The 27,410-nt window shown below is 45.1% G+C and overlaps 1 protein-coding gene across 1 annotated transcript in view; it reads left to right on the forward strand.

Moving 5' to 3' along the window:
• Nucleotides 1-27,410, forward strand: part of csmd3b (CUB and Sushi multiple domains 3b) — a 3,002,015-nt gene that overhangs the window by 2,494,903 nt on the left and 479,702 nt on the right. The window contains exons 25-26 of the mRNA XM_070874966.1: nt 8,565-8,691; nt 9,641-9,843. Of these exons, the coding sequence (XP_070731067.1) occupies nt 8,565-8,691; nt 9,641-9,843 (330 nt within the window). The remainder of the gene's footprint in view (nt 1-8,564; nt 8,692-9,640; nt 9,844-27,410) is intronic.

Below are 27,410 nucleotides of genomic sequence, written 5' to 3' on the forward strand. Positions count from 1 at the left end.
TCCCACACAAGAAGAGATTAATGTGCAAAGTTAAAGCACATGGGATTGAGGGTAGTGTGCTGACATGGATTGAGAACTGGTTGTCAGACAGGAAGCAAAGAGTAGGAGTAAATGGGGACTTTTCAGAATGGCAGGCAGTGACTAGTGGGGTACCGCAAGGTTCTGTGCTGGGGCCCCAGCTGTTTACACTGTACATTAATGATTTAGACGAGGGGATTAAACGTAGTATCTCCAAATTTGTGGATGACACTAAGTTGGGTGGCAGTGTGAGCTGCGAGGAGAATGATATGAGGCTGCAGAGCGACTTGGATAGGTTAGGTGAGTGGGCAAATGCATGGCAGATGAAGTATAATGTGGATAAATGTGAGGTTATCCACTTTGGTGGTAAAAACAGAGAGACAGACTATTATCTGAATGGTGACAGATTAGGAAAAGGGGAGGTGCAAAGAGACCTGGGTGTCATGGTACATCAGTCATTGAAGGTTGGCATGCAGGTACAGCAGGCGGTTAAGAAAGCAAATGGCATGTTGGCCTTCATAGCGAGGGGATTTGAGTACAGGGGCAGGGAGGTGTTGCTACAATTGTACAGGGCCTTGGTGAGGCCACACCTGGAGTATTGTGTACAGTTTTGGTCTCCTAACCTGAGGAAGGACATTCTTGCTATTGAGGGAGTGCAGCGAAGGTTCACCAGACTGATTCCCGGGATGGCGGGACTGACCTATCAAGAAAGACTGGATCAACTGGGCTTGTATTCACTGGAGTTCAGAAGAATGAGAGGGGACCTCATAGAAACGTTTAAAATTCTGACGGGGTTAGACAGGTTAGATGCAGGAAGAATGTTCCCAATGTTGGGAAGTCCAGAACCAGGGGACACAGTCTAAGGATAAGGGGGAAGCCATTTAGGACCGAGATGAGGAGGAATTTCTTCACCCAGAGAGTGGTGAACCTGTGGAATTATCTACCACAGAAAGTTGTTGAGGCCAATTCACTAAATATATTCAAAAAGGAGTTAGATGAAGTCCTTACTACTAGGGGAATCAAGGGGTATGGTGAGAAAGCAGGAATGGGGTACTGAAGTTGCATGTTTAGCCATGAACTCATTGAATGGCGGTGCAGGCTAGAAGGGCCGAATGGACTACTCCTGCACCTATTTTCTATCTCTTATTGGCCAATTACAGCTTAGTACTGAAGGAATTGAGTGTAATATCGCCAAGTTTGCAGATGACATTAAACTGGGTGGCGGTGTGAGCTGTGAGGAGGACGCTAAGAGGCTGCAGGGTGACTTGGACAGGTTAGCTGAATGGGCAAATGCATGGCAGATGCAGTATAATGTGGATAAATGTGAGGTTATCCACTTCGGGGGCAAAAACAGGAAGGCAGAATATTATCTGAATGGCGGCAGATTAGGAAAAAGAGAGGTGCAACGAGACCTGGGTGTCATGGTACATCAGTCATTGAAAGTTGGCATGCAGGTACAGCAGGCGGTGAAGAAGGCAAATGGTTTGTTGGCCTTCATAGCTAGGGGATTTGAATATAAGAGCAGGGAGGTCTTTCTGCAGTTATACAGGATCTTGGTGAGACCTCACCTGGAATATTGTATTCAGTTTAGATCTCCTAATCTGAGGAAGGATGTTCTTGCTATTGAGGGAGTGCAGCGAAGGTTCACCAGACTGATTCTCGGGATGGCTGGACTGACATATGAGGAGAGACTGGATCAACTGGGCCTATATTCAGTGGAGTTTAGAAAGATGAGAGGGGATCTCATAGAAACATATAAAATTCTGGCGGGACTAGACAGGTTAGATGCAGGAAGAATGTTCCCGATGTTAGGGAAGTCCAGAACCAGAGGACACAGTCTAAGGATAAGGGGTAAGCCATTTAGGACTGAGATGAGGAGAAACTTCTTCACTCAGAGAGTTGTGAACCTGTGGAATTCCTTACTGCAGAGAGTTGTTGATACCAGTTCGTTGGATATATTCAAGAGAGAGTTAGATTTGGCCCTTACGGCTAAAGGGATCAAGGGATAGGGAGAGAAAGCAGGAAAGGGGTACTGAGGTGAATGATCAGCTATGATCTTACTGAATGGTGTTGCAGGCTCAAAGGGCAGAATGGCCTACTCCTGCACATACTTTCCATGTTTCTGTCTCTATGTTAGTACTGACAGAAGCCGGCGTAAAGGTAACCTCCCAACTCTCTTGGTCAGGTGGAGATGATTAGCATGTGGGAGCACTGAATCAGACAGAGAAATATTTAAAGAAAAATGGAGGAACTTTCAGTTAACAAAATATGTGCATTGTGCATCAGCGAGGATCAGGGGAGTCATTAATTAAATGCCTGCATGATAATAAAATTAAAAATGATGACTAGTGGAGCAGTTCTGTGTTTACAAATGCTACTAAATATCATATGCTGATTTAATATACCACCATCGTATTTTTCTGTAATTCAGCTAGACAGAAACATTTTAGAAAGGCTGTATTATTCTTTTTGATAGTTTATGCCTTTAGCATATTTTTGACATTTCATGTCATAGAATAATCTTTTCTTTTCTCTTGGCCATCACCTCGTTCAGTTTAACTATGCAGGTAGTCATATAACTGGATTCATTGCTGTTGCTAGTAGAAAAGTAACTTTTTCAAAATAAGTTAATTAATTATTCCTTATGGTCACTAACCAGAATCATTTTGGTAAACATTAAATGTTTATGATTTTTCATTTTGAATTGTGTTTGAACAGTGAGGAACACAAAAGATGCATTAAAAAGCAAATAGTTGATTCATTGACTCATAAGGAAAGTCTTCCAGGTGCTTGTTCAGATGCTAAAATAACAAGGTGCTTGTTATAATGGAGCTCTAATAAAGATAAAAACTGCAACTTGCCAGCTGCAGAAGTATTTGGGATTAATTGTGTCAGCCATAGCCAAAACATCAATACAAAATGACCCTGCTGAATCTCCTTTGAAGAGAATACATGTTTCTTAGTGTCAAATTAACAGTGAATATTATGGGTTATTCTTGTAATGTGATTCAAGATATTGAAATAGTAATAATTAGAACCATTATTGCAAAATAATGCTAAAAATAAGCAGCACACTATTAAAAAAGTTTTTAGGTTTCAGTTGTGTTAGATTATGGTATTCTATTACTGTTACAAAATTGGAGCCTTACCTTTGATATCCTCTCGGATACTGCAGTGCTGGTCACTCCTGTAAGCAGTCTAATCACATAGGGTTCAATTTTCCCCAGTCATTTGTGCCATTTTTTGGGCCGTTTTTTTCCAAGTTTCCTCCTGCGATCTGCACCGGCGGAACGGCAGTTTTTTTTTTACGTTCCCTCATGTCTGCGCCGTTTTAAAATGTTTTTCGCAGTTTGGCCAACATTTTTTCCTCCTAGGTCAACGTCTCTGGCCACTTCCGAAAAACCTCCTGGGCACTTAAGAAAACCAGCGCATATTGAGAAATCGGCACTGAAAGATGCCATTGTTTTTAAATTGAAGATTTTGGAGGGAGTCAAGAACACTGTCAAAATCAATAATAAAGTTCAACTTTTATTTACCTGTCAACGTAGTAAATGTAAATTTGTTGGATTTCAGAAGTTTTCTCTTTTTTTTTACTCACTCACACGCCACCACCAAACGTCTTGAAACAGGGCTGGAGGGTCGTAGCTTTGGCCGGCAGAATTGACCCCACGCCTGGACACAGGGGCTCGGGGCTCAGTTAGAAAACAAACCATGGGTGGAGGGGAGGAGTGAGAGAGAGAGTGAAGTGCCAATTGGAAGGCTTCGAGCCTGGAGAGTGAGGTGCCGATCAGAAGCCTTCTGCACTGAGGCCGGGGAGCGAGGTGCCGATCGGAAGGCTTCTGAAGACTGCAATGAGTGGGGGGTGGGGGGGGTGGGAGATAGAAGGGGAGAAATCACAAGACTGCAATTAGTTAACGGGGAGGTAGAGAGGAGAAGTCACAAGACTGTAATTAGTTAAGGTAGGTGGGAGAGAAGAAGTCACAAGACTGCAATTAGTTAACGGGGGGGGGGAGAGAGGAGAAGTCACAAGACCTTGGGTGTGGTCCATCCATACAGACCTTGGGGAGAGAGAGAACTGCAAACCTGTCCTGCCTGCTTTCCTGCTGTTTTGAGTTTCTTTCAAAGGTTAACTTTACGTATGGGAGCAACACTGACAATCCCATACCTTGTGCGAGTCTTCTGCATCATGGTGCTGCTACGTAGGAGACAATTGATTCAACATCATCGCATCAGGAACATCAGAGTCCGCAGGGTGCTGGGCAGGAGGCCTTACCCACCTCGGGTTTTTCAAGACAGACATTCATACCTCCACCTGAGTGATGCAGACTGTGCCAGAAGGCTGCGTTTCCGCAAAGAAGTTGTAACTGAGATCTGTGAGTTGGTCAAAGCAGACCTTCAACCTCGAAACATCAGGAGGACTGCTTTGTCAGTTGAAGTGAAGGTTATAGCTGCACTTTCATTCTATGCCTCCAGCTCATTTCAAGCTACAACTGGGGATGTGTGCGCCATCTCGCAACATACAACACATGTCTGCATTCGCCAGGTGATGGCTGCACTATATGTGTGGAGGAATGACTTCATAAAGTTCCCCATGACTGCCCAAGCAATCCATGACAGGGCTGTGGGCTTCTCCAGGATTGCTGGCTTCCCAAAGGTACAGGGCTGCATTGATTGTACCCACATCACCTTGTGAGCATCTTTGGAGGATTCCAAGATGGACAGGAACAGAAAAGGCTTCCACTCCATTAATGTACAGCTCGTGTGTGACGACATGCATCATAGCATATCAGTCGATGCAAGATACCTTGGCAGCACCCATGATGCGTTCACCCTATGCGACAGCATTACATCTGCCATGTTTCAGCAGCAGCCAGAAGGGCAGAGCTGGCTACTTGGAGACAAAGGTTACGGCCTCGCCACCTGGTTCATGACGCACCTACTCGTAACCTGACCAAAGCTGACCGTGACTACAACATGTCGCACATTGCGACATGTAGCATCACTGAAAAGACCATTGGCATCCTGAAACAGCGTTTCCAATGCTGGACTATTCCGGAGGCTAGTTGCTATACTCCCCTGAGATTGTCAGTCAGTTCACTGTTGTGTGCTGCATGCTGCATAACTTAGCCATCATGAGGCAGCAGCAGCTGGTACTGGAAGACCCACCTGCGGTGAGAGTGGCTGATGATAATGATGTGAAAGATGCAGATGACGAGCAGGAGGAAGACGACGAGGATGAGGAAGCCATGCAAGTTTGGGGGCGTGCCATCTTGCCCCTTTAACGATTGCTTGAGCCTTGCGCCAGCAGCTCATCCGTGAATGCTTTACTGATGCCTGAGGGCTCAGCGACAACTATTCCACATGGACATGTTTATTGTTTGGAGCGGTTCCGTAATGTTGTATTGTGTGAACGGAACATGATTCAGTTTTAATGTAAAATATATTTTATTCCAAAGTTTAACAAACAGTTCTTTTGTACTTTACTGAACTTTAATAAAATTATTCTTGTTTCGAACTTTACTTTCAGATCACTCTTTAAGATCACTTACAAACTTTTAAACTTGTAAATTTACATAACTTACAAAAATTTTTTAATTTGAGAACAGTTACAACAGTCACAATAATAATAACAACAACAGCAGCAAAGAAAGGCTGCACTCATTTCTCACCCCCCTTATTCTAAGACCGCCTGCTACGCTTGATCTTGGACACTCCACCACCCCTGCCCGCAAGTGGTGGCACAGTGTTTCTGGGCTTGGTACCAAGCTTAGTCTTTCTAACATCTCGGGTACTGTGCACCTCTTGAGGGTGGGGGCGTCGGCGTCAGGCAGCAAATTGGGGGGTTCAGGTGGCAAGCTGGAGGGCCTGGATTTTGGCTCTTTAGAGGCTGGTGTGGGGATTGGAGTGGGAGTGACAGTTGATTTTGTCAATGGGCGCGGGATCTAGGTGAGTTCCTGTATTGCAGCAGCTAACTCCAACAATCCGCGCTCATGCACCCTGACAGTGTCTCAATGACCTGCAACATTCCCTCGCTCATGTTAAGCAAAACTGTCTGAACTACCTGCAACATTCCCTCCCTCGTGGTCAGTGACGTGGTTTGCACTACCTCTGACAGTCCCTCCCTCATGGCCACTATTCCCTCACTGATGGTCCCAGATATCGTTACCATTTCTCGTGAGAGTGTTGTTACTTCTCCCAGCAATCCCCACACCTCATCACTCATCCCACTGATGGCGTCCAGGAGTGATCGGGTAAGGTCAATGCTCTCCGCACTCAATAACATGATCTGAACCATATCTGTTAGATCCTGTACCTCAGAAGAGTGTGGTCGAGCTCTACTTCGCCTCTTTCCCACTGGTGTGCCTCGCTGCACCCCATCACTGGGACCCGCAGCCTGGGACGATGGAGCCCTGAGTGTGCCTCGCTGTACCCCACCACTGGGAGCCCCAACCATGGAAGTTGGGGCCCTGGGTGTGCCTCACTGCACCCCACCACTGGGACCCGCAATCTCGGAAGGTGTGAAACCCTGGAATGTCCAACCAACACTCAAACCACTAGTCAGGATAGGGGCTGTCACCTCAATGAGCGGCACCTCTGCCAAAGTCAGTACAACAATGGGAACTTCATCCAGCTCCATCCCGTCCCCCTCCCCTCAATCCCATGTTCTTGGTCTGGAGGGTTGGATTGGAAGATGTTCTCTTCAGGCTCGTCTGCGTCTGATTCTTCTTCTGCATCGTCAGCGTTGGCCTCAAGTTCTGCAAAATATAACAGAACACAGACAAATGGTTAGCAGTAGAGGAGGGGGCAGGGTTGGTGGCATGAGTAGGCTCACACATCGCACTTCAGGCAGCAGTCTGATTTGAAAGACCACGATGAATTTGCAAGACTTGCCCTCTCCCTCGAGTGCGGGCCCAGCTTGTGCAGTGATGATTGTTTTTCTCCAGGCAGGACCCATCAAAGCAGCGACACTCTCTTCCAAGGTGTCAGTGGGTGAAGATTTGCTGGGCCTCCTCCTGTTCGAGTTCTTTACCTTTTATTATGTGCCACCTTTCTCTGCAAAGATGAAAACCTAACGTTTTAAGGAGGGTATCTTTCTGCTGGGTGGGACATACAGATGGTCACATTTATAATTGCAATTCCATTGAATAAATGAAAATATTACTTACACCAACTACTTGACCAAGGTCCTGCCATTTATTTTTACACAGGCCTCCAGATCTCGTGGTAGTCACCATTGCACAGTAATCTTCTGCAACTTGTTTCCAGCGTTTCTTCATTTCTTTGGGTGGAACTTTTATGTGACCTCTGCTGGTGTCCATCTCCTGCCATCTGTTCTTAATCACAGTAACTCGTGTTTCCACTTCTGGAATAAATTCTTGGTCCTTGCACCGCATTGCATCTTGTATTGCTGTAGCTGCGATTTTTCCAATGCTTTCACACAGCACTCCTTCTCACACACACAACTGGCTCTTTAAAAATGGCCAATTGCCAACTCTGAGCTGTACTGTGCATGCGTGTCCATTGCAACAACGTAAAAAACTTAACTTTTTTTTCTGCGCATGCGCAGAAGATGCGGCATCATTTTTCGGCGCGGACAGGAGGCTCCACCCCCCGAGGTGACTGGACACGCTGCGCTGCGCCGCGCCAAGTTCGAATTATACATCAGGGAAACTTTGACAAATTATTTCCGGCACATTTCTGGCCTAGAAAAACGGGAGTAACTCTGGAAATATGCCAGAAAACAGGCTTGGGGAAAATTGAGCCCATTATGTTTAGGGTTGTGCCGTACTGCCCAATATCTAAATATATAATAATGGAACTGGGGGCGTAAAGATGGTACCTCCTTGTGATCTGGACTGGATATTATTATCTTTTGTATGTGTCTCCATATGTTTTAAACTTTTTGAAGGTGGATGTAGAAAGAACTGAGTAAGACGAGGCCACATATGAATCATTAAGCTCCTTTATTTCATAACAAGTGATTGGACTTACTTCATTCAGTCACGCAATGTAACTTCACATAAACATACAAATTAATGAAGACACAACACGACCTTACATCAGTGGGTTGCTTGCATGAATTAAGCAAAATAACTTATAATTGGCCTCCTGCATTCTAATCTTCTGAGTCTGACGAATGACTCCCGAGCCAGTTTTCTGTTCTAAAAACCTAACTGTTACTGAGTGTTTCTGTTGCTGTTTTTATCTCTGTGTTCACAAACAGAGGGGTGGGGCTATGCCTGATATCCCTTAATAAGCACGTAGGACCAGAGACTTCCCAGCATGATGAGTGCGAGGTATTTATTAACTATCAAGACAAGCTAACAAATTGCTTTATTTTACAGGCTTTGAGGAACAACTTCAATACCAAGACCAGTAACATTTTAACCACCTTTTGTCTTTTTAACTTGCATGAGTACAATTTGCTTTAAAATTTCAACATTAAATGTAACTCATTTCCAAACCCTTTCTGTAGAAAAATGCCCCCAAAACCCCGAACTGTTATAGTTACCAAAAAGTTAGTTGATGTGTTATTTCCCTATTAGCCGAATGTGGAGGCCAGTTCAAAGGTGAATCATCTGGAAGAATCCTGTCCCCTGGTTACCCTTTCCCGTACGACAATAATCTCCGGTGCATCTGGACAATCGAAATGGACCCAGGAAATATTATCAGGTAGTGTAGTATTGTCAATATTGTAAAAGAATAGCTCTATCCAAAGTGGCTGTAATTGTGTGTTAATTGGAAGTTTACTCTTTAGTGCATTATAATTCATTGTATTTTAAAAACCTGGTTCCCAACAAATGGGTTCCCACAGTTGAAGCTGACCATCAATGAAAACTAATTCACATAGACCCCACAAGAATGTTTGGTGTGGGAAAATGAAAAATTAATCATGAATTTTTATTGAAAATTCCCAACATATTTTAGCAACATGCTCTTCATTCATATGTTAACTTCATATACAGTTATTATCTTAAAGCAACACAGCAACAGGCAACCTGTACATTAAAATAATACATACCTTACAACCAGCAATACAATTAAAATCAGTTGCACTGCCCCACAAACGCATTGGTGTCGATATAAAGGTTTGAATTAAAATACTGTATTTCACTCACCAGAGAACAAAGTGGCGATTTTCAGCTACCAACCGCCATTTCTCTGATAAATAGTGGGCGGTCAGCAATTTAAAATTGGAAAATGCCACAGGCCTGCCTGATGCAATTTTCAGGCGGGCCTGTAAATGGACAAGCAGCCACCCACCTGAAACAAACTGATGAAATATGTGTATCGTGGACCTTAGCCAGTCACAGGATCCCGTTGCAATTTCAGTTACAAATGGGCAGAGTGTGTGTTGTACATGCTCTTATTTGTGCCAGGCAGCGAACGACTAAATCAACTACCCTCTGAGGGACACTCACAAAACGGCTCAGGAAATGTCCATTTATTTTTGGTGAGGCCAGGAGGAGCAGGAGTTCTCCGCTTGAGCCCACAAAATACAGATTGTAAACACAAGGTTCTCAGTCTTGATATACCCGATGTTGTATAATGCTGTTAATACTGCACCAATCTCATCGAATTAGATTGTCTTTTAGAATTATTATTTTTCTTCATTTTACAGTCTTCAGTTTCTTGCTTTTGATACTGAGGCATCTCATGACATTTTACGAGTGTGGGATGGGCCTCCTGAGAACGAGATGCTTCTGAAAGAAGTCAGTGGATCTCTTATTCCTGACAACATCCACAGCACCCTCAACATTATCACAATCCAGTTTGATACTGACTTCTTCATCAGTAAATCAGGATTTGCTGTCCAGTTCTCAAGTAAGTCCCATTTTTAGTCTTTGGTTATGTAATAGTACAAACCCTATTAATAGGGAAAAAATTAGTATCTATTTTCTCAGTTGACATGCTTATGGTGCAATTTTAATACACGTCTAATCATAGCCAGAGAATCATCTGCAACGGCTTGGCTTCCCACCCCGCATCGTTACCTTTGGTGTCCCCCAAGGATCTATCCTTGGCCCCTTCCTATTTCTCATCTAGATGTTGCCCCTTGGCGACATCATCCAAAAACACAGTGTTAGTTTCCACATGAACAATGATGATACCTCATCACCACTTCTCTCGACCCCTCTACGGTCTCTAAATTGTTAGACTGCTTGTCCGACATCCAGTTCTGGATGAACAGAAATTTTCTCCAATGAAATATTGGGAAAACCAAAGCTATTGTTTTCGGTCCCTGCTACAAACACCATTCCCTAGCCACTGACTCCATCCCTCTCCCCAATTTCTATCTGAGGCTGAACCACACTGTTTGCAACCTTGGTGTCATATTTGACCCTGAAATGAGCTTTTGACCACATATCCGCAGCATAACTAAGACGGCCTATTACCACCTCCGTAACATCGCCCACCTCTGCCCTTGCCTCAGCTCATCCACTGCTGAAGCCCTCATCCATGCCTTTGTTACCTCTAGACGTGACTATTCCAATGTACTCTTGGCTGGCCTCCAACGTGCTATCCTACATAAACTGCCCATATCCTAACTGGCACCAAATCTCATTCCTACATCAGCCCTGTGCCCGCTGACCGACATTGGTTCCCGGTTAAGCAATGCCTCAATTTCAAAATTCTCATCCTTATTTTCAAATCCCTCCATGGCCTTGCCCCTCCCTATCTCTGCAATCTGTGAAGCGCCTTGGGACATTTTACTGTGTTAAAGGCACTATATAAATACAAATTGTTGCTGTTGTTTAATTATTGGTGTCATGTAATTAAATCCAATGCAAGTAAATAATTATTGTTGTTCTTTAAACAGATATTAGTATTGAAAGGGGCAAATTAGTGGGGAACGAAATTCACTTGCGCAAGAAAGTGATGAATTTTTATCTGCTTTTACCGCAGAGATCTATGATGCGGCCGTATGAGCGATTTTCAGGACTTTGACATTTTTTCAAAGTACCACCGGAAGTCGGTCATAGTGGGGGCAGGAGATCGATAAGAAAGAGTTGAATTTCGGTCGGGACCAGGACTCCGCCGCTGTCAATCAGTGGTGGAGTGGTGATGATGTCACAGCGCATGTGCATCACCACGCTCTCTCCCCTCCATTAAAGATGAGAGAATCTGTCAATTTTCATCTTCAGCCACTGGGCCACCAGGGAAGGTTCCAGCCAGACCAGTGGCCTGGCACCCAAGAGAAGGTGCCAGGCTGCCCATTAGAGGCCCGGCCAAACCCGTGGGCACTATCATGCCGGCCGATCGGGAAGTCGGCTGGCAAAAATTAATACATGGTGGCCGTGGCAGTGGGCCCTTGCCTTGAAGGGCTGCCATGCTGCCGGGCCACGCTCACTGCGGATAAGCTGCACTGACACACAAAGCTGTCAGGGGCACCGCGCGGCGGGGGATCGAGTTTTTGACCTGAATTTCGGTTGGTGCATTTCTCAGGTGAGGGAAAGTGGCAGTGCGTGTTCTGATGACGCGGTGTAGGCCGAAAAAAATACCAGACCTGAATTTGAGTCGGGGCAACCACAAAGCAACGGCCACGGGATTCCGATGCATGGCCGTCGCAAGCGGCAGTAACGGGTCTTTCTGAGACCCTGAATTTTGGCCCCTTGGTCTTTGTCTATTTTATAGAGGCAATACCACTTTACATTGGTGGCGATTGGAATTTTTAGCTCCCAAACAAACTCAAATGAAAAACTAAAAGGCTAAAGACTGATGACAATGTTGGCACCTATAGAGTGATGGGTTTGTTGAATGGACATGGCTACCTCCATCCCACTGCTCTTCTGCTCTATGGGCCCAAGTTTCCACATGATTTGCACCTGAATTTTAGGAGCAACTGGTGGAGAACGGACTATCTTAGAAATCGCAATTCTCCACATTTTTTTTCTGCAGTTCTATGCAGGTAGAACAGTTCCACTTTGAAACAGAATTTTTTCTTCAAAAGGGGGCGTGTCCGGCCACTGATGCCTGATTTCAAAGTTTCCACAGTGAAAACGGACTCCAAACTAACTTAGAATGGAGCAAGTGAAGATTTTTGTAGAACTGAAAAAACCTGTTCTACACATTAGAAAATCAGGCACAGGTTACAAATTAGGCGTCCAGAACGGGGTGGTGGGGGGGAGGGGGGGGAAGGGAAGTCATTAAATTCTATAATAAATCCTTATTTATACTTCTACAAATATTATACAAATAAATCCAATCTGAATAAACATTTATAAGCAAAGAAAAGATTAAATAAACCATCTTCCTACCTGTGTGAAAATGCTTCAGCCATCGTTCGTTCCCGCGGGGGGGGAGCCGTTCTGTTCGTTCCCGTGGGGGAGGAGGGGGGGAGCTGTTCCGTTCCGTTCGTTCCCGCGGGGGGGGAGAGGGGGGGAGCCGTTCCGTTCGTTCCCGACGGCGAGCGGATGTGTGGAGGGAAACGGCTGCCTCAACTTTCTGAGGCTTCCTGCACCTTCTCACTGCTGCAAGAAGCCTCAGTGCTGATCATGGAAGGGCAATGTGCTTTTATTAAAAAATGTTCAAAAATTAAACAGCTACAAAGAACTACAAAAATGGCCGAGTGCCAATGTTTCCTTCACACTGCGCGTGCGCGAACGCTCCAACGCACACGCGCAGCGTTGCCGGCAGGAAAAAAAACTAATTTAAATGGTACCCGCCCCCTCCCACTTACAAAATCGGCGCGAGTGTAGGCTCCGCCCCCCTGGGCGCTGCGCCAGGCAGACAAGGAGCTGCAGGGCGCTCGAGAATAGCGCGGTTTTTTTTAGGCGCGAAAAACGGGCGCCCAACTCGGAGGGGCGCCCGTTTTTTATCATGTGGAAACTTGGGCCCTATGACACCACCCTTTTAATCAGCTATAGAAATGTATTTTCTTCTAATTCCTCTCTGTAAAGGATGAAATCAGATCAATAGTGAAAAAGGATATTGGCTCAGAAAATTAAGATGTAGAGTCAGTCTGGGTGGAGCTAAGGAGCTCCAAGGGGCAGAAAACATTAGTGGGAGTTGTCTATAGGCCTCCAGACAGTAGGGGATGTCATCAAACAGGAAAATAGAGATGCATGTAACAAGGGTACTACAGTAATCATAGGTGACTTTAATCTACATATAGACTGGCCAAACCAAGTTAGTAATAATACTGTAGCAGATGAATTCCTGGCGTGTGTACGAGATCGTTTTTAGACCAATATGTTGAAGAGCTTACTAGGGAACAGGCCTACTCGGGAATAAGCTATCCTAGATTGGGTTGTGTGTAACCAGAAGGAGTTAATTAACAGTCTTGTTATGCGGGGTCCTAAAGGGAAGAGTGACCATAACATGATCGAATTCTTTATTAAGATGGAAAGTGAAGTAGTCCAATCTGAAACTAGGGTCCTAAATCTAAACAAAGGAAACTATGAAGGTATGAGGAATGAATTGGCTATAATAGATTGGGAAGATTCATTAAAAGGCATGACAGTTGATAGACAATGGCTAACAGTTAAGGAACAAATGCATGAATTGTAACAGTAATACATTCCTTTCTGGCGTAAAAGCATAAAAGGAATAGTGGCCCAACCATGGCTAACAAAATAAATTAAGGATAGTATTAGATTCAAAGAGGAGTTATACAAAGTCACCAGAAAAAGTAGCAAGCCTGAGGATTGAGAACAGTTTAGAATTCAGCAAAAAAGGACCAAGAGATTGATTAAGAGGGGAAAAATAGAGTATGAGAGTAAACTTGCAAGGAACATAAAAACCGACTGCAAAAGTTTCTACAAGTACATAAAAAGAAAAAGATTAGTGAATACAAATGTAGGTCCTTTACAGACAGAAATGGGAGAATTTGTATTGGGGATCAAGGAAATGGCAGAACAATTAAATAAATACTTAGATTCTGTCTTCATGGAAGAGGACACAAATAACATCCCAGAAATGCTAGGGAACCAAGGGTCTAGTGAGCAAGAGGAATGAAAGGAAATGATTATTAGTAAGAAAATAGTGCTGGAGAAACGAATGGGACTGAAGGCAGATAAATCCCCAGGGCTTGATGATCTGCATCCCACTGTACTAAAAGAGGTAGCCATGGAAATAGTAGATGCATTGGTTGTCATCTTCCAAAATTCTATAGATTATGGAACAGTTCCTGCAGATTGGAGGGTGGCAAATGTAACCCCACTATTTAAAAAAGGAGGGAGAGAGAAAACAGGGAACTACAGACCGGTTAGCCTAACATCAGTAATTGGGAAAATACTAGAGTCTATTATAAAGGATGTGATAATGGCACAATTAGATAATATCAACGGGATTAGACAAAGTCAATATGGATTTATGAAAGGAAAATCATGTTTGACAAACCTACTGGAGTTTTTTGAGGATGTAACTGATAGAATAGATAAGGGAGAACCAGTGGATGTAGTGTGTTTGGATTTTCAGAAGGCCTTTTATAAAGTCCCACATAAGAGGTTAGTGTGCAAAATTAAAGCACATAGGATTGGGGGTAATGTACTGGCATGGATTGAAAATTGGTTCACAAAGAGTAGGAATAAACGGGTCTTTTTCGGGGTGGCGGGCAGTGACTAGTGGGGTACCACATGGATCAGTACTTGAACCCTAGCTATTCACAATATATATCAATGATTTGGATGAGGGAACCAAATGTAATATTTCCATGTTTGCTGACGACTCAAAACTAGGTGGGATTGTGAGTTGTGAGGGGGATGCAAAGACGCTGCAAGGCAATTTAGTTAGGTTAAGTGAGTGGGTGAACACATGGTAGATGCAGTATAATGTGGATAAATGTGAAGTTATCAACTTTGGTAGGAAAAACATAAGGACAAAGTATTATTTAAATGGTGATGGCTTGGGAAGTGTCCTTGTACACCAGTCATTTAAAGCAAAGATGCAGGTGGAGCAAACCGTTAGGAAGGCAAATGATATGTTGGCCTTTATTGCAAGAGGATTTGAGTACAGGAGCAAGGATGTCTTACTACAGTTATACACAGCCTTGGTGAGACCGCATCTGGAGTATTGTGTGCAGTTTTGGTCTCCCTATCTAAGAAAGGATATACTTGCCATAGAGGGAGTGCAGCGAAGGTTCACCAGACTGATTCCTGGGATGGTAGGACTGTTATATGAGGGGAGATTGGGTCAACTTATCATCATCATAGGCAGTCCCTCGGAATCGAGGAAGACTTGCTTCCACTCCTGAAGTGAGTTCTCTGGTGGCTGAACAATCCAATACGAGAGCCACAGACACTGTCTCAGGAGAGACAGATAGTCGCTGAGGGGAGGGGTGTGTGGGACTGGTTTACCGCACACTCCTTCTGCTGCCTACGCTTGACCTCTTCACGCTCTCGGTGTTGAGATTCAAAGAGCTCAACCCCCTCCTGGATGCACTTTCTCCACCTAGGACAGTCTTCAGCCAAGGACTCCCAGGTGTCAGTGGTGATGTCGCGCTTTATCAGGACTAGGCCTGTATTCACTAGAGTTTTGAAGAATGAGAGGGGATCTCATTGAAACATATAAAATTCTGACTCGGTTGGATAGACTGGATGCGGGGAGGATGTTTTCTCCGGCTGGGAAGTTTAGAACAAGGGGTCACAATCTCAGGATATGGGGTAGGAAATTTAAGATGAGAAGATGAGAAGAAATGTTTTCACTCAGAAGGTGGTGAACATGTGGAATTCTCTCTCTCAGAAGGCGGTGGAGGCCTATTCACTGAGTATATTTAAGAGGGAGATAGATAGATTGCTAGACACAAAAGACATCAAAGGGTATGGGGAAAAGGCGGGAATATGTTGTTGAGATCCCTCAGATTGGTGATGGTGGTGGTATCGTGCCGCCCCTGGTGAGTTATTCAGGCTCCTCGGGTCAGGATACGGATGATGCGCTCCCTCCGGCTCGCAGCATTCCTGGCTCCAGACCGATCGATCTGCCAGTACCTCCACGCATGGCCTCGCCCGGGCCAATCAGAATGAGAGGGGATCTCATAGAAACATGTAAAATTCTGAAGGGATTCGACAGGTTAGATGCAGGAAGAATATTCCCGATGTTGGGAAAGTCCATAACCAAGGGTCACAGCCTAAGGATAAGATTTCGGACCGAGATGAGGAAAAAATTCTTCACTCAGAGAGTTGTGAACCTGTGGAATACTCTACCACAGAAAGTTGTTGAGGCCAGTTCTTTAGATATATTCAAAAGGGAGTTTGATGTAGCCCTTACATCTAAAGGGATCAAGGGGTATGGAGAGGAAAGTAGGAATGGGGTACTGAAGTTGTAAAGTCCTGTCCCCTCAGTACAGATTCACACGAGGCATGTAGTGAAGTCAAGGTCACTCTGGACCTGCACCTTTATTTCACAGCTCTGGAATGCTGCACTTGCCTGAGACCTGTCCTTATATACCTGTCTCTTGCAAGTGCACCCCTGGTGGTAAGGTATGCTGGTGGTTACAGGTCATATCTTATTACAGTCATGTATAGCATGTTAGGATACAGTTATATATAATAATGTAAGATACATGACATCACCTTCCCCCAAGGTCTTATTGTCTTTATAGGTTCAGTCTCTCAGGTGGTCTACGCTCTTGCGTGGAGCGTCTGAGTTGTGGTTCAATTGTTTGCCTTGGTGTCTGTTTTCCTTTGGGTGTGGTTGCTGGTATCTCGTCTGGGCTGTCTGTTTCGATTGGTGTGATTGTTGTTGACTCGCCTGGGCTGTCTGTTGGGATTGCCCTTTCCTCAGGTTGTTCCCTCTGACTGTCCACCAGGTGTGGTGTGAGTTCCACATTGTAGTCTGCCTCTGGTTCCGCAGTGTTGTTGGTAAATCTGCTTTTGACTTGGTCTACATGCCTCCGGCTGGTTTTGCCATTGTCCATTTGTACTACCAGTAGCCTGTTTCCTTCCTTGCCCGTTACTGTCCCTGCAAGCCATTTGGGACCCCTGCCATAGTTTAGTACAAACACTTTGTCCCCTATCTCATTCCATCTCCCCCTCGAATTCCTGTCATGGTACTCAGTCAGCTTACGGCGCTTTGCCTCAACGATTTCGTGCATGTCTGGGAGGATGAATGAGAGCCTTGTTTTTAAAGTCCTTTTCATCAACAGTTGCGCGGGGGGGGATCCCAGTCAATGAGTGCGGATGAGATCTGTATGCCAGCAGCAGTCACGAACCTGCAGCGTGGGACCTTGGATTTTAAGCATGACTTGTTTAATGATTTGCACTGCTCTCTCCGCCTGGCCGTTGGAGGCCGGCTTGAACGGTGCCGTCTTGACGTGATTTATGCCGTGGTCAATTATAAAGTCTTGGAATTCTGCGCTGGTGAAGCACGGACCATTGTCACTGACCAATATGTCAGGGATTCCATGCTTTGCAAACATGGTTGCGAGGCTCTCCACAGTGGTGGAGGTTGTGCTCGAGTTTAAAATGGTGCATTCGATCCACTTTGAAAATGCATCGACAACTACGAGGAACATTTTGCCCATGAATGGGCCCGCATAGTCTACGTGCACCTGCGACCACGGTTTGGTAGGCCAGGGCCAGGGGCTCAGTGGAGCCTCCCTGGGGGCATTGCTGAGTTGGGCACAAATGGTGCACCTTCGGACGCAGAGCTCCAAGTCCGCGTCAATACCAGGCTGCCAGATGTGGGATCTGGCTATGGCCTTCATGAGAATGATCCCCGGGTGCTCGCGGTGGAGCTCCCGGACAAATGCCTCTCTGCCTCGCAGAGGCATGACTACTCGGCTGCCCCACATCAGGCAGTCTGCTTGTAGTGATAGCTCATGCATGCGCGTGTGAAAGGGTTTTAATTCCTCGGGGCAGGCATCACGAGCCTCTGCTCAGTCACCGGTTAGGACACATCTTTTTACTAAGAATAACGTGGGGTCGCAGGCCGTCCAGGCTCTGATTTGGCGAGCCATCATGGGCGAACCTGTGGACTCAAAGGCATTGATTGCCATGGCTATCTCACAGTCCTGTTCGTCAGACCCTTCCGTGGTCGCCAGAGGTAGCCTGCTGAGCGCGTTGGCACAGTTGTCTGTGCCTGGTCTGTGCCTTATGGTATCGTCGTAGGATGTCAGCATGAGTGCCCACCGTTGAATTCGCGCCGAGGCGTTGGCGTTTATTGCCTTGCTCTCGGATAGGAGGGACGTGAGGGGCTTGTGGTCAGTTTCTAACACGAACTTGGCCCTGCACAGGTATTGGTGCATCTTTTTGACACCGTACATGCACGCAAGCGCCTCCTTCTCGTCCATTCCGTACCCGCGCTCCGCCCGCGAATGTGACCTGGAGGCATAAGCTATGGGTTGTAATTTGCCCGCACTATTGCCATGTTGCAAAACGCACCCGACCCCATACGCTGACGCATCGCATGTGAGAACTAGCTTTTTACCTGCATCAAAGAAAGTCAAAACACTGTTGGAACACTGATGGTTGCATGCCTTATTGAAGGTGCGGTCCTGGGCTTCCCCCTAAAACCAATCGCACGCCTTCCTGAGCAGCAAGTTCTGCATAAAGTTACCAAAGTAATTGAGTAGCCCAAGAAAGGCACGCAGTTCTGAGACATTCCGGGGCCTGGGTGTCAGGCAAATTGCTTCTATTTTGGACTCTGTTGGGTGGATTCCATCAGCGGCAATCCTTCTGCCCAAAAATTCAACCTCGGGTGCGAGAAACAGGCACTTGGATTTCTTGACTCGTAGGCCTACCCGATCCAACCGCTTTAGTACTTCCTCCAAATTACGGAGATGGGAGTCGGTGTCCCTGCCCGTGATAAGTATGTCGTCATGAAATACAACCGTCCCCGGGATGGACTTGAGCAGACTCTCCATGTTGCGCTGGAATATGGCAGCTGCCGACCTGATGCTGAATGGGCATCGATTGTACATGAAAAGGCCTCGATGTGTGTTGATGGTGGTGAGTAGCTTGGTTTCCTCGGTCAATTCTTGCGTCATATATGCAGATGTGAGGTCTAGTTTTGAGAAAAGTTTACCTCCAGCCAATGTGGCAAATAAGTCCTCCGCTCTGGGAAGCGGGTACTGGTCCTGTCGGGAGATTTTGTTTATGGTAGATTTGTAGTCCCCACAGATTCGTACGGATCCATCAGGCTTCATGACTGGGACGATGGGACTTGCCCAGTCGCTAAATTCCACAGGTGATATAATGCCTTCCCGCAGAAGCCTGCCTAGTTCGTGTTCAACCTTTTCCCTAATCACATAGGGTACAGCTCTGGCCTTGTGATGGACCGGTCTCGCATCCTGTGTGATGTAGATTTTGACTTTGGCCCCTTTGAAAGTGCCCACACTTGGCTGAAAGAGATGTTCAAATCGCTTTATAACTGTTGAGCAGGAGGTCCATTCCTCTAATGACATGGCATGGACATCATCCCATTTCCAGTTTAGTTTTGCCAGCCAGCTTCTCCTCAGCAGTGCTGGGGGGTCTCCGGGGACAATCCACAGTGGAAGTCGGTTCACTGTCCCTTTGTGTGTGATAGAGAGCATGGCACTGCCGAGGACTGGTACGATTTCTTTGGTATCGGTCCTTCGTTTGGTGTTGACCCTTGTGAGTTTTGATCTGTCTCTTTTATGCGGCCACAGTTGTTCAAATTGTTGAGCGCCCTTGAGAGATTGACTCGCTCCCGTATCCAGCTCCATGTTGACAGATATTCCGTTGAATCGGACCCTCATCATTATAGGAGGCATCCTGTTGTAGGAGCAGCGGCCATTGATCATGTTGACCTGCTGTACATCGGTGTCCCGGGTACTGTCCCCACCATCTTCTGGTCTGCTTTCCGACCCATCCGATTCGTATACCAGCCGAGCTGCCGTTTTTTTGCACATGCGGGCCAAATGCCCTGTATTTTCACAATTTCTGCAAACAGCCTGCTGAAATCGACATCCCCTTGACGAGTGCCCACCCCCACACCTCCAGCATAGACCTGTCATTGTTCAAAGTGTTCCCAAAGAATGAGCTGCGTCTTGCTGATCTCTCTTGAGCTTCTCTTAGTTTGTAGCTGATTGCTCACATTGTGGGTTGTTGAGGTGTGAACGGCTGTTCCTGTGGCCCTTGATGGCTTCTGCCTGCTGTCAAGAGCCTGTTCTCCCGGTTTTGTCTGTGTGTGGGGATAGCAGCTTGTTTAGTGCTGTGAACTTCTTTTCCGATATTTCGTTAGTTGTTTACCTGCATTGTAAATCAACCTCGTTTCTTCTTCCCCTCACAAGAATGTCTGTACAACCAGTGCTGCTGCCTCTAAGGTCAGGTTCTTGGTCTCTATGAGCTTTCGGAATGTGCCTGCTTGGCCTATTCCTTCAATGAAAAAGTCTCTCAGCATTTCTCTCTTCAGTTCATCGGAGAACTCACATTAACTAGCCAACCACCGAAGTTCCGCCACAAAGTCATAAGAACATAAGAACATAAGAATTAGGAGCAGGAGTAGGCCATCTAGCCCCTCGAGCCTGCTCCGCCATTCAAAAAGATCATGGCTGATCTGGCCGTGGACTCAGCTCCACTTACCCGCCCGCTCCCCGTAAACCTTAATTCCCTTATTGGTTAAAAATCTATCTTTCTGTGATTTGAATACATTCAATGAGCTAGCCTCAACTGCTTCCTTGGGCAGAGAATTCCACAGATTCACAACCCTCTGGGAGAAGAAATTCCTTCTCAACTCGGTTTTAAATTGGCTCCCCCATATTTTGAGGCTGTGCCCCCTCGTTCTAGTTTCCCCGACCAGTGAAAACAACCTCTCTGCTTCTATCTTGTCTATCCCTTTCATTATTTTAAATGGTTCTATAAGATCACCCCTCATCCTTCTGAACTCCAACGAGTAAAGACCCATTCTACTCAATCTATCATCATAAGGTAACCGCCTCATCTCCGGAATCAGCCTAGTGAATCGTCTCTGTACCCCCTCCAAAGCTAGTATATCCTTCCTTAAGTAAGGTGACCAAAACTGCACGCAGTACTCCAGGTGCGGCCTCACCAATACCCTATACAGTTGCAGAAGGGCCTCCCTGCTTTTGTACTCCATCCCTCTCGCAATGAAGGCCAACATTCCATTCGCCTTCCTGATTACCTGCTGCACCTGCAAACTAACTTTTTGGGATTCATGCACAAGGACCCCCAGGTTCCTCTGCACCGCAGCATGTTGTAATTTCTCCCCATTCCAATAATATACCCATTTAACTGTTTTTTTACCCAAGGTGGATGACCTCACACTTTCCGAAATTGTATTCCATCTGCCAAACCTTAGCCCATTCGCTTAACCTAAATCTCTTTGCAGCCTCTCTGTGTCCTCGACACAACCCGCTTTCCCACTAATCTTTGTGTCATCTGCAAATTTTGTTACACTACACTCTGTCCCCTCTTCCAGGTCATCTATGTATATTGTAAACAGTTGTGTCCCCAGCACCGATCCCTGTGGCACACCACTAACCACCAATTTCCAACCCGAAAAGGACCGATTTATCCCGACTCTCTGCTTTCTGTTAGCCAGCCAATTCTCGATCCATTCTAATACATTTCCTCTGACTCCGCGTACCTTTTGTGTGGCACCATATCGAATGTCTTTTGAAAATCTAAATACACCACATCCATCGGTACATGTCTATCCACCATGCTTATTATATCCTCAAAGAATTCAAGTAAATTAGTTAAACATGATTTCCCCTTCATGAATCCATGCTGCGTCTGCTTGACTGCACTATTCCTATCTAGATGTCCCGCTATTTCTTCCTTCATGATAGTTTCGAGCATTTTCCCCATTACAGATGTTAAACTAACCGGCCTATAGTTACCTGCCTTTTGGCTGCCCCCTTTTTTAAACATAGGCGTTACAGTAGCTGCTTTCCAATCCGCTGGTACCTCCCCAGAGTCCAGAGAATTTTGGTAGATTATAACGAATGCATCTGCTATAACTTCCGCCATCTCTTTTAATACCCTGGGATGCATTTCATCAGGACCAGGGGACTTGTTTACCTTGAGTCCCATTAGCCTGTCCAGCACTGTCCCCTAGTGATAGTGATTGTCTCAAGGTCCTCCCTTCCCACATTCCTGTGACCAGCAATGGTGCTTGCACATGCACATTGACTTTCTATGGCATCTTGCACTGGCACTTACTGTAAACTAGAGAGTGACAAACAGTGCAGCACCCTCATTGGCATACACTAGTCCGTTTCTTAGTAAATTAAATATTTTTAGTATTTAAAAACATTTAAAAAGGTGCCTACTGGTGCCCTTGCGCTTAAAAAAGCTTAATTTTAAGAGCTTCCTCGAAGGGCCACAAATGGGCATAATTGGCAGAAACACATTATAATTCATCCTGAGGCTGTGGCCATTTTTGTGGGTGGGGCATTATTATGTCACACAGTGATCTAAGGTGAACTGCGACACAAAGGTAGCAGAATGATTCAAGAGCCACATACTGATCTGACTCCAGAACACTCGAACACCCTTTCAGAAAGTCATCTCACAATACTTGGGTTTGACCCCAAATTGAATACAACTTTAGTGTGTATGAAGCCAGGTTTAGAAACAGAGCAGATCATCCATTTGAATTTACTAAATTTACTGCAGCTCTTGCCCATGCTCTCCTAATATTTAAATATAGTCGCTAAGAGAACTGGCATCTGTGCATGACTGAAAACAAGCGCAGAGAGTGATTCACAGCTCGGCCCAACCCGCAATATAACTCAATTGTTGCTGCGTATGCTTTGCATTCTATAGCTATCCGTCTTAGACCAGTAGTGTCGTACAACTATAGTCTCAGTAATAATATCAGAAAATAATGTCTTACTTCAATTATTTGGATTAACCCCGTCTTTATTGACTCAATTGTTGTTTTAGTGCACTGGTGGTAAACTGTCATCCATTCTATTAAACCCATTTTGAAAGGTGACTTAAGATTTGCACTGGCTTAATGAACATTCATAAACATAAGAATAAGGAGCAAGAGTAGGCCATACGTCCCTCGAGCCTGCTTTGCCATTCAATAAGATCATGGCTGATCTTCGACCACAACTCCACTTTCCCGCCTGATCCCCGTATCCCTTGGTTCCTCTAGAGACCAAAAATCTATCTGTCTCAGCCTTGAATACACTCAATGAATCAGCATCCACAACCCTCTGGGGTAGAGAATTCCAAAGATTAATAACCCTCTGAATGAAAAAAATTCCTCCTCATCTCAGTCCTAAATGGCTTACCCCTTATGCTGAGACTATGCCCCCTAGTTCTAAACTATCCAGCCAGGGGAAATAAATTCTCAGCATCTACTCTGTCAATCTCCCTCAGAATCTTTTATGTTTAATTGAGATCACATCTCATTCCTCGAAACTCCAGAGTGTAGAAGCCTATTCTACTCAATCTCTCCTCATAGAACAACACTCTCAGCTCAGGATTCAATTTAGTGAACCTTTGTTGCACCCTTTAAGGCAAGAATATCCTTCCTGAGATATGGAGACCAAAACTGTGGTGTGGTCTCACCACAGCCCTGTTCAATTGCAGCAAGACTTCCTTACTCTTGTACTCCAACCGCCTGGAATAAAAGCCAACATATCTTTGGCCTTCCTAATTGCTTGCTGTACCTGCAGGTTAACTTTCTGTGTTTTGTGTACAACAACACCTAAATCCCTCTGAACATCAAATTTAATAGTTTCTCACCATTTCAAAAATATTATAGATTGTAAATAGCTGAGGTTCAGCACTGATCCCTGTGGCACCCCACTCTAACAGCCTGCCAAAAACAAGCCTGCTCTTTTCTGATTAGTAGTAAGTTGCTATAAACCAATTATCAGAACTTCAGACACTGGCTGAAACAAACAGAGGCATCATTTAAGTATGTTAGTAAGGGTCCTGCACCTGAATCTGGACCCTTTTGTGAAATAGGTGTTTGTGCGTGATTGAAACTTTGCTTCTCTAACCCACCCAGTAAATGATCAGCAAGGAGCTTTCACGAGTGGTATTTAAAGGGATCCTCACCTCCATTAAGATATATCTCTGACTAGTTGTTTCAGGCTTCTAGGGTGATTTCGGGTCATGTTTTGGCAAGTTTATCCATGATATACTTTTGCAGAGTATGTTTGTGGAAGACAGGAACCGTTTCACAGATTTCTTTGTTCTGAATTGTTGAACATTGGAATGCTGCTGGGCTTACCTAAGAGGCTCCCAAGTCAGGAGCAGGAAGGCAGCAAAAAGCTGCACAGGTTGCAAGAAGGTGAAGGAGCCAAAAGCACAGGAGGCATTACAGCACGAGTTTATTCAGGAACAGAACATCATACCTGAGCCTCACAGAGGAGCAGTGTGCATCAGGTGGCTGTGTTTAAACAGGGTGACGATCACTTACCTGGACCATCCATTGGAGTGAGAATTTGAGCCCAACGCCAACGCATGCACTGCACTGCCTGTGAAAATAACCATGGCTCTAAACTTTTATGTGTCTGGCCCCTTTCCAAACTGCTTCTGGTAATATCAATAATGTCAGTAAGTTGGTTGTGCATGCGGCCATCTGGCAAGTCACTGATGCACAATTTGTGAGATGTCAACATTTCAGCACCCTGAAATTGTTCACTGAGGGCACTTGAGGTAGCCAAGTGGATGATCTCAAAGAGCTCTGACCATCGAGGACCTGGCTGCAGACTTGGCTTGTGCAGGGACTGTCTAATCCAGCTGGCTGCTTGGTACCAGCAAGAGCACTCTGTGGGAACATAGTGCTGGCTTGCCAGAAGTCTCTCGAAGCTCCTATCTATGCTTGCTTTCAGGCTATACAAGCCAGAGGAGATGTCAAAATCGAGAGATTCGATGGCAGCAGTCTAGACTTCCATCAAAGTTGTCAAAGCTGTCACCAGAGGCTCTTTCACTGTAAGGCCCCTCAAAGTGCTCTAGTGCTGACCACTTGCTCCATGTTTGACTTGATGCCTTGTGCAAAGGCAGCACTCAAGTTGGAACTGGACACTTCCATGCTTTCTGACATTGTGTGCATGTTCATTGACAGGCAAACCAGTGCACTCCATATGTGGAAAAATTGCAAAGTGCTGCAGTACAGAGGGACCTGGGGTTATTGTGCATGAAACACAAAAAGTTAGTATGCAGGTACAGCAAGTAATCAGGAAGGCAAATGGAATGTTGGCCTTTATTGCATGGGGGGATAGAGTATAAAAGCAGAGAAGTCCTGCTACAACTGTACAGGGTATTGGTGAGGCCACACCTGGGATACTGCATACAGTTTTGGTTTCCGTTTTTAAGGAAGGATATACTTGCATTGGAGGATGTTCAGAGAAGGTTCACTAGATTGATTCCAGAGATGAGGGGGTTGACGTATGAAGATAGGTTGAGTAGGTTAGGTCTATACTCATTGGAGTTCAGAAGAATGAGAGGTGATCTTATGGAAACATATAAGGTAATGAGGGGGCTCGACAAGGTGACTCAGAGAAGATATTTCCACTCATAGGGGAAACTAAAACTAGGGGGCATAGTCTCAGAATAAGGGGTTGCCCATTTAAAACTGAGATGAGGAGAAATTTCTTCTCTCAGAGGGTTATAAATCTGTGCAATTCTCCACCCCACAGAGCTGTGGAGGCTGGTCATTGACTATATTTAAGGTGAAGATAGACAGATTTTTGAGTGATAAGGGAATAAAGGGTTATGGGGAGCGGGCAGGGAAGTGGAGCTGAGTCCATGGTCGGATCAGCCATGATATTATTAAATGACGGAGCAGGCTCGAGGGGTCAAATGGCCTACTCCTGCTCCTATTTCTTATGTTCTTATGTGCCACCTCTTGCCCTGCCCATTCATCAACTTGTTGGAAAACCAAAATTGACCTGCAGAATATTGTGCAAAACAGTACAATGCTCATTTGTGACAGCACATTGTCTGTTGTGTATTGGAATCTATTGGTAGAGGTACAGAAACTAAGGGATCCATTTTCATCTTCACAGCATGGGCAGTAATCTGGCATGGTGAATTGCCCGACCATTATAAAAAATGTATGTTTTCTATAACAGGCAAATGATCCGCTCCGCCATATTATTGTCCATATGAGAAAAAGAAAAATTTACCTCCGAGCATTTACTGCTCATTTTGTTACCATCCTGATTTAATAATATGATTTATATATGAAGACACTATGGGGAGTAGATTTCGACATTTGGCCAGCAGTGACTTTTGAGGCTTCATTTGAACCTGACTAGCAAGCTGCAATCACAAAACAGGCTTCCAAGGACAGCTACAGAAGGTCCTGGGAGGGGAGAGGAGGCGAGGCTGATGGGTGGAGAGAGAGAGGACTGGCAGTGGGCTGCTTATGTTTGTGTGTTCCAGAGAATCTCTTCTGCTCCTCTTGGTCCCACAAAGTTTATGTGGAATTTACCTTTACTGGTCCTATTCAAGTACATTGCTGGTGAAACATGCTCTGACTCGTTCTCTCCTAAAAAGGCAATTGGGGTCCCAGATCCGCTATAGGAACCTGATCTGCATTTTAAACGGACCTACCGTCTGACTCAGGGAGGCACTCCAGCCATTCATTGATCGGAGGATTGCCATGGCCACAGTGATGGCGGGAACAGGGTGGTAATTCCTTCCCATGGTTTTCAGGCCACTGCCATACCATTTCCACAGCAGGCCGCAAAATTTAGCCCCAATTTATAAAATTAACTGAAATATAATTGCTTTGCTTTTATTGGCAAATTTATACAGTTTCTTGATTCTACCTCTCATCACACCACGATAGAATGGAGGATTACATACTGCCAATAGTTAATTAAATACACATTGGCCCAGAAATTGCAGTCGGAAGCTTACCACGGACAGATGACTCCGTCCTGAAACATTTCCATGAATTTACCTGGTGGTCCTAGAGGTTCGATGACTTGCGGTCCGAGCCCTCTACACGAAGGCCTTCGTAGATGCACACATATCCCAGGATTTCGTATGCATCAACATGATCACGTGGGCGGGCCCAACCTATCAGAGAAGGGGGTTTCCCATTCATACTTATAGTAATTCCGTATGTACGGAGCTGCTGTAAGTATGAATGGGAATACCCCCAAATACACAGAAACACAGAAAATAACTTAAAAAATCACATATTTCAAATTAATAAAAATTTAATTTAATTCATTATTTAAAACAAAAATTACATTTTTTGAAAAATAAATTTACATGGTTTAAAGGGTCTGAAAATAAACTTACCTTATTTAACAGGATTTTATGTTTAAATTATTTCTTATGCCTGCTTTTATCAGTCGGAAGAATTTGAAGGACATTCATTGGGCAGGAGATAACTCTCCGCCTGCAGAGGCCCTTTAGTTTTGCATATGTGCGATCTGTCAACAGAATCCCCACCTTGTACGCACCTGTGGGGAGCGCGATTTCAGGCCCATTGTATTTTCTTACTCCTGTATCCTTCTGTAAAATAACTATTTGGAATAAATT

Source organism: Pristiophorus japonicus, chromosome 1, assembly GCF_044704955.1.
Source record: "Pristiophorus japonicus isolate sPriJap1 chromosome 1, sPriJap1.hap1, whole genome shotgun sequence".
Classification (NCBI taxonomy): domain Eukaryota; kingdom Metazoa; phylum Chordata; class Chondrichthyes; family Pristiophoridae; genus Pristiophorus; species Pristiophorus japonicus.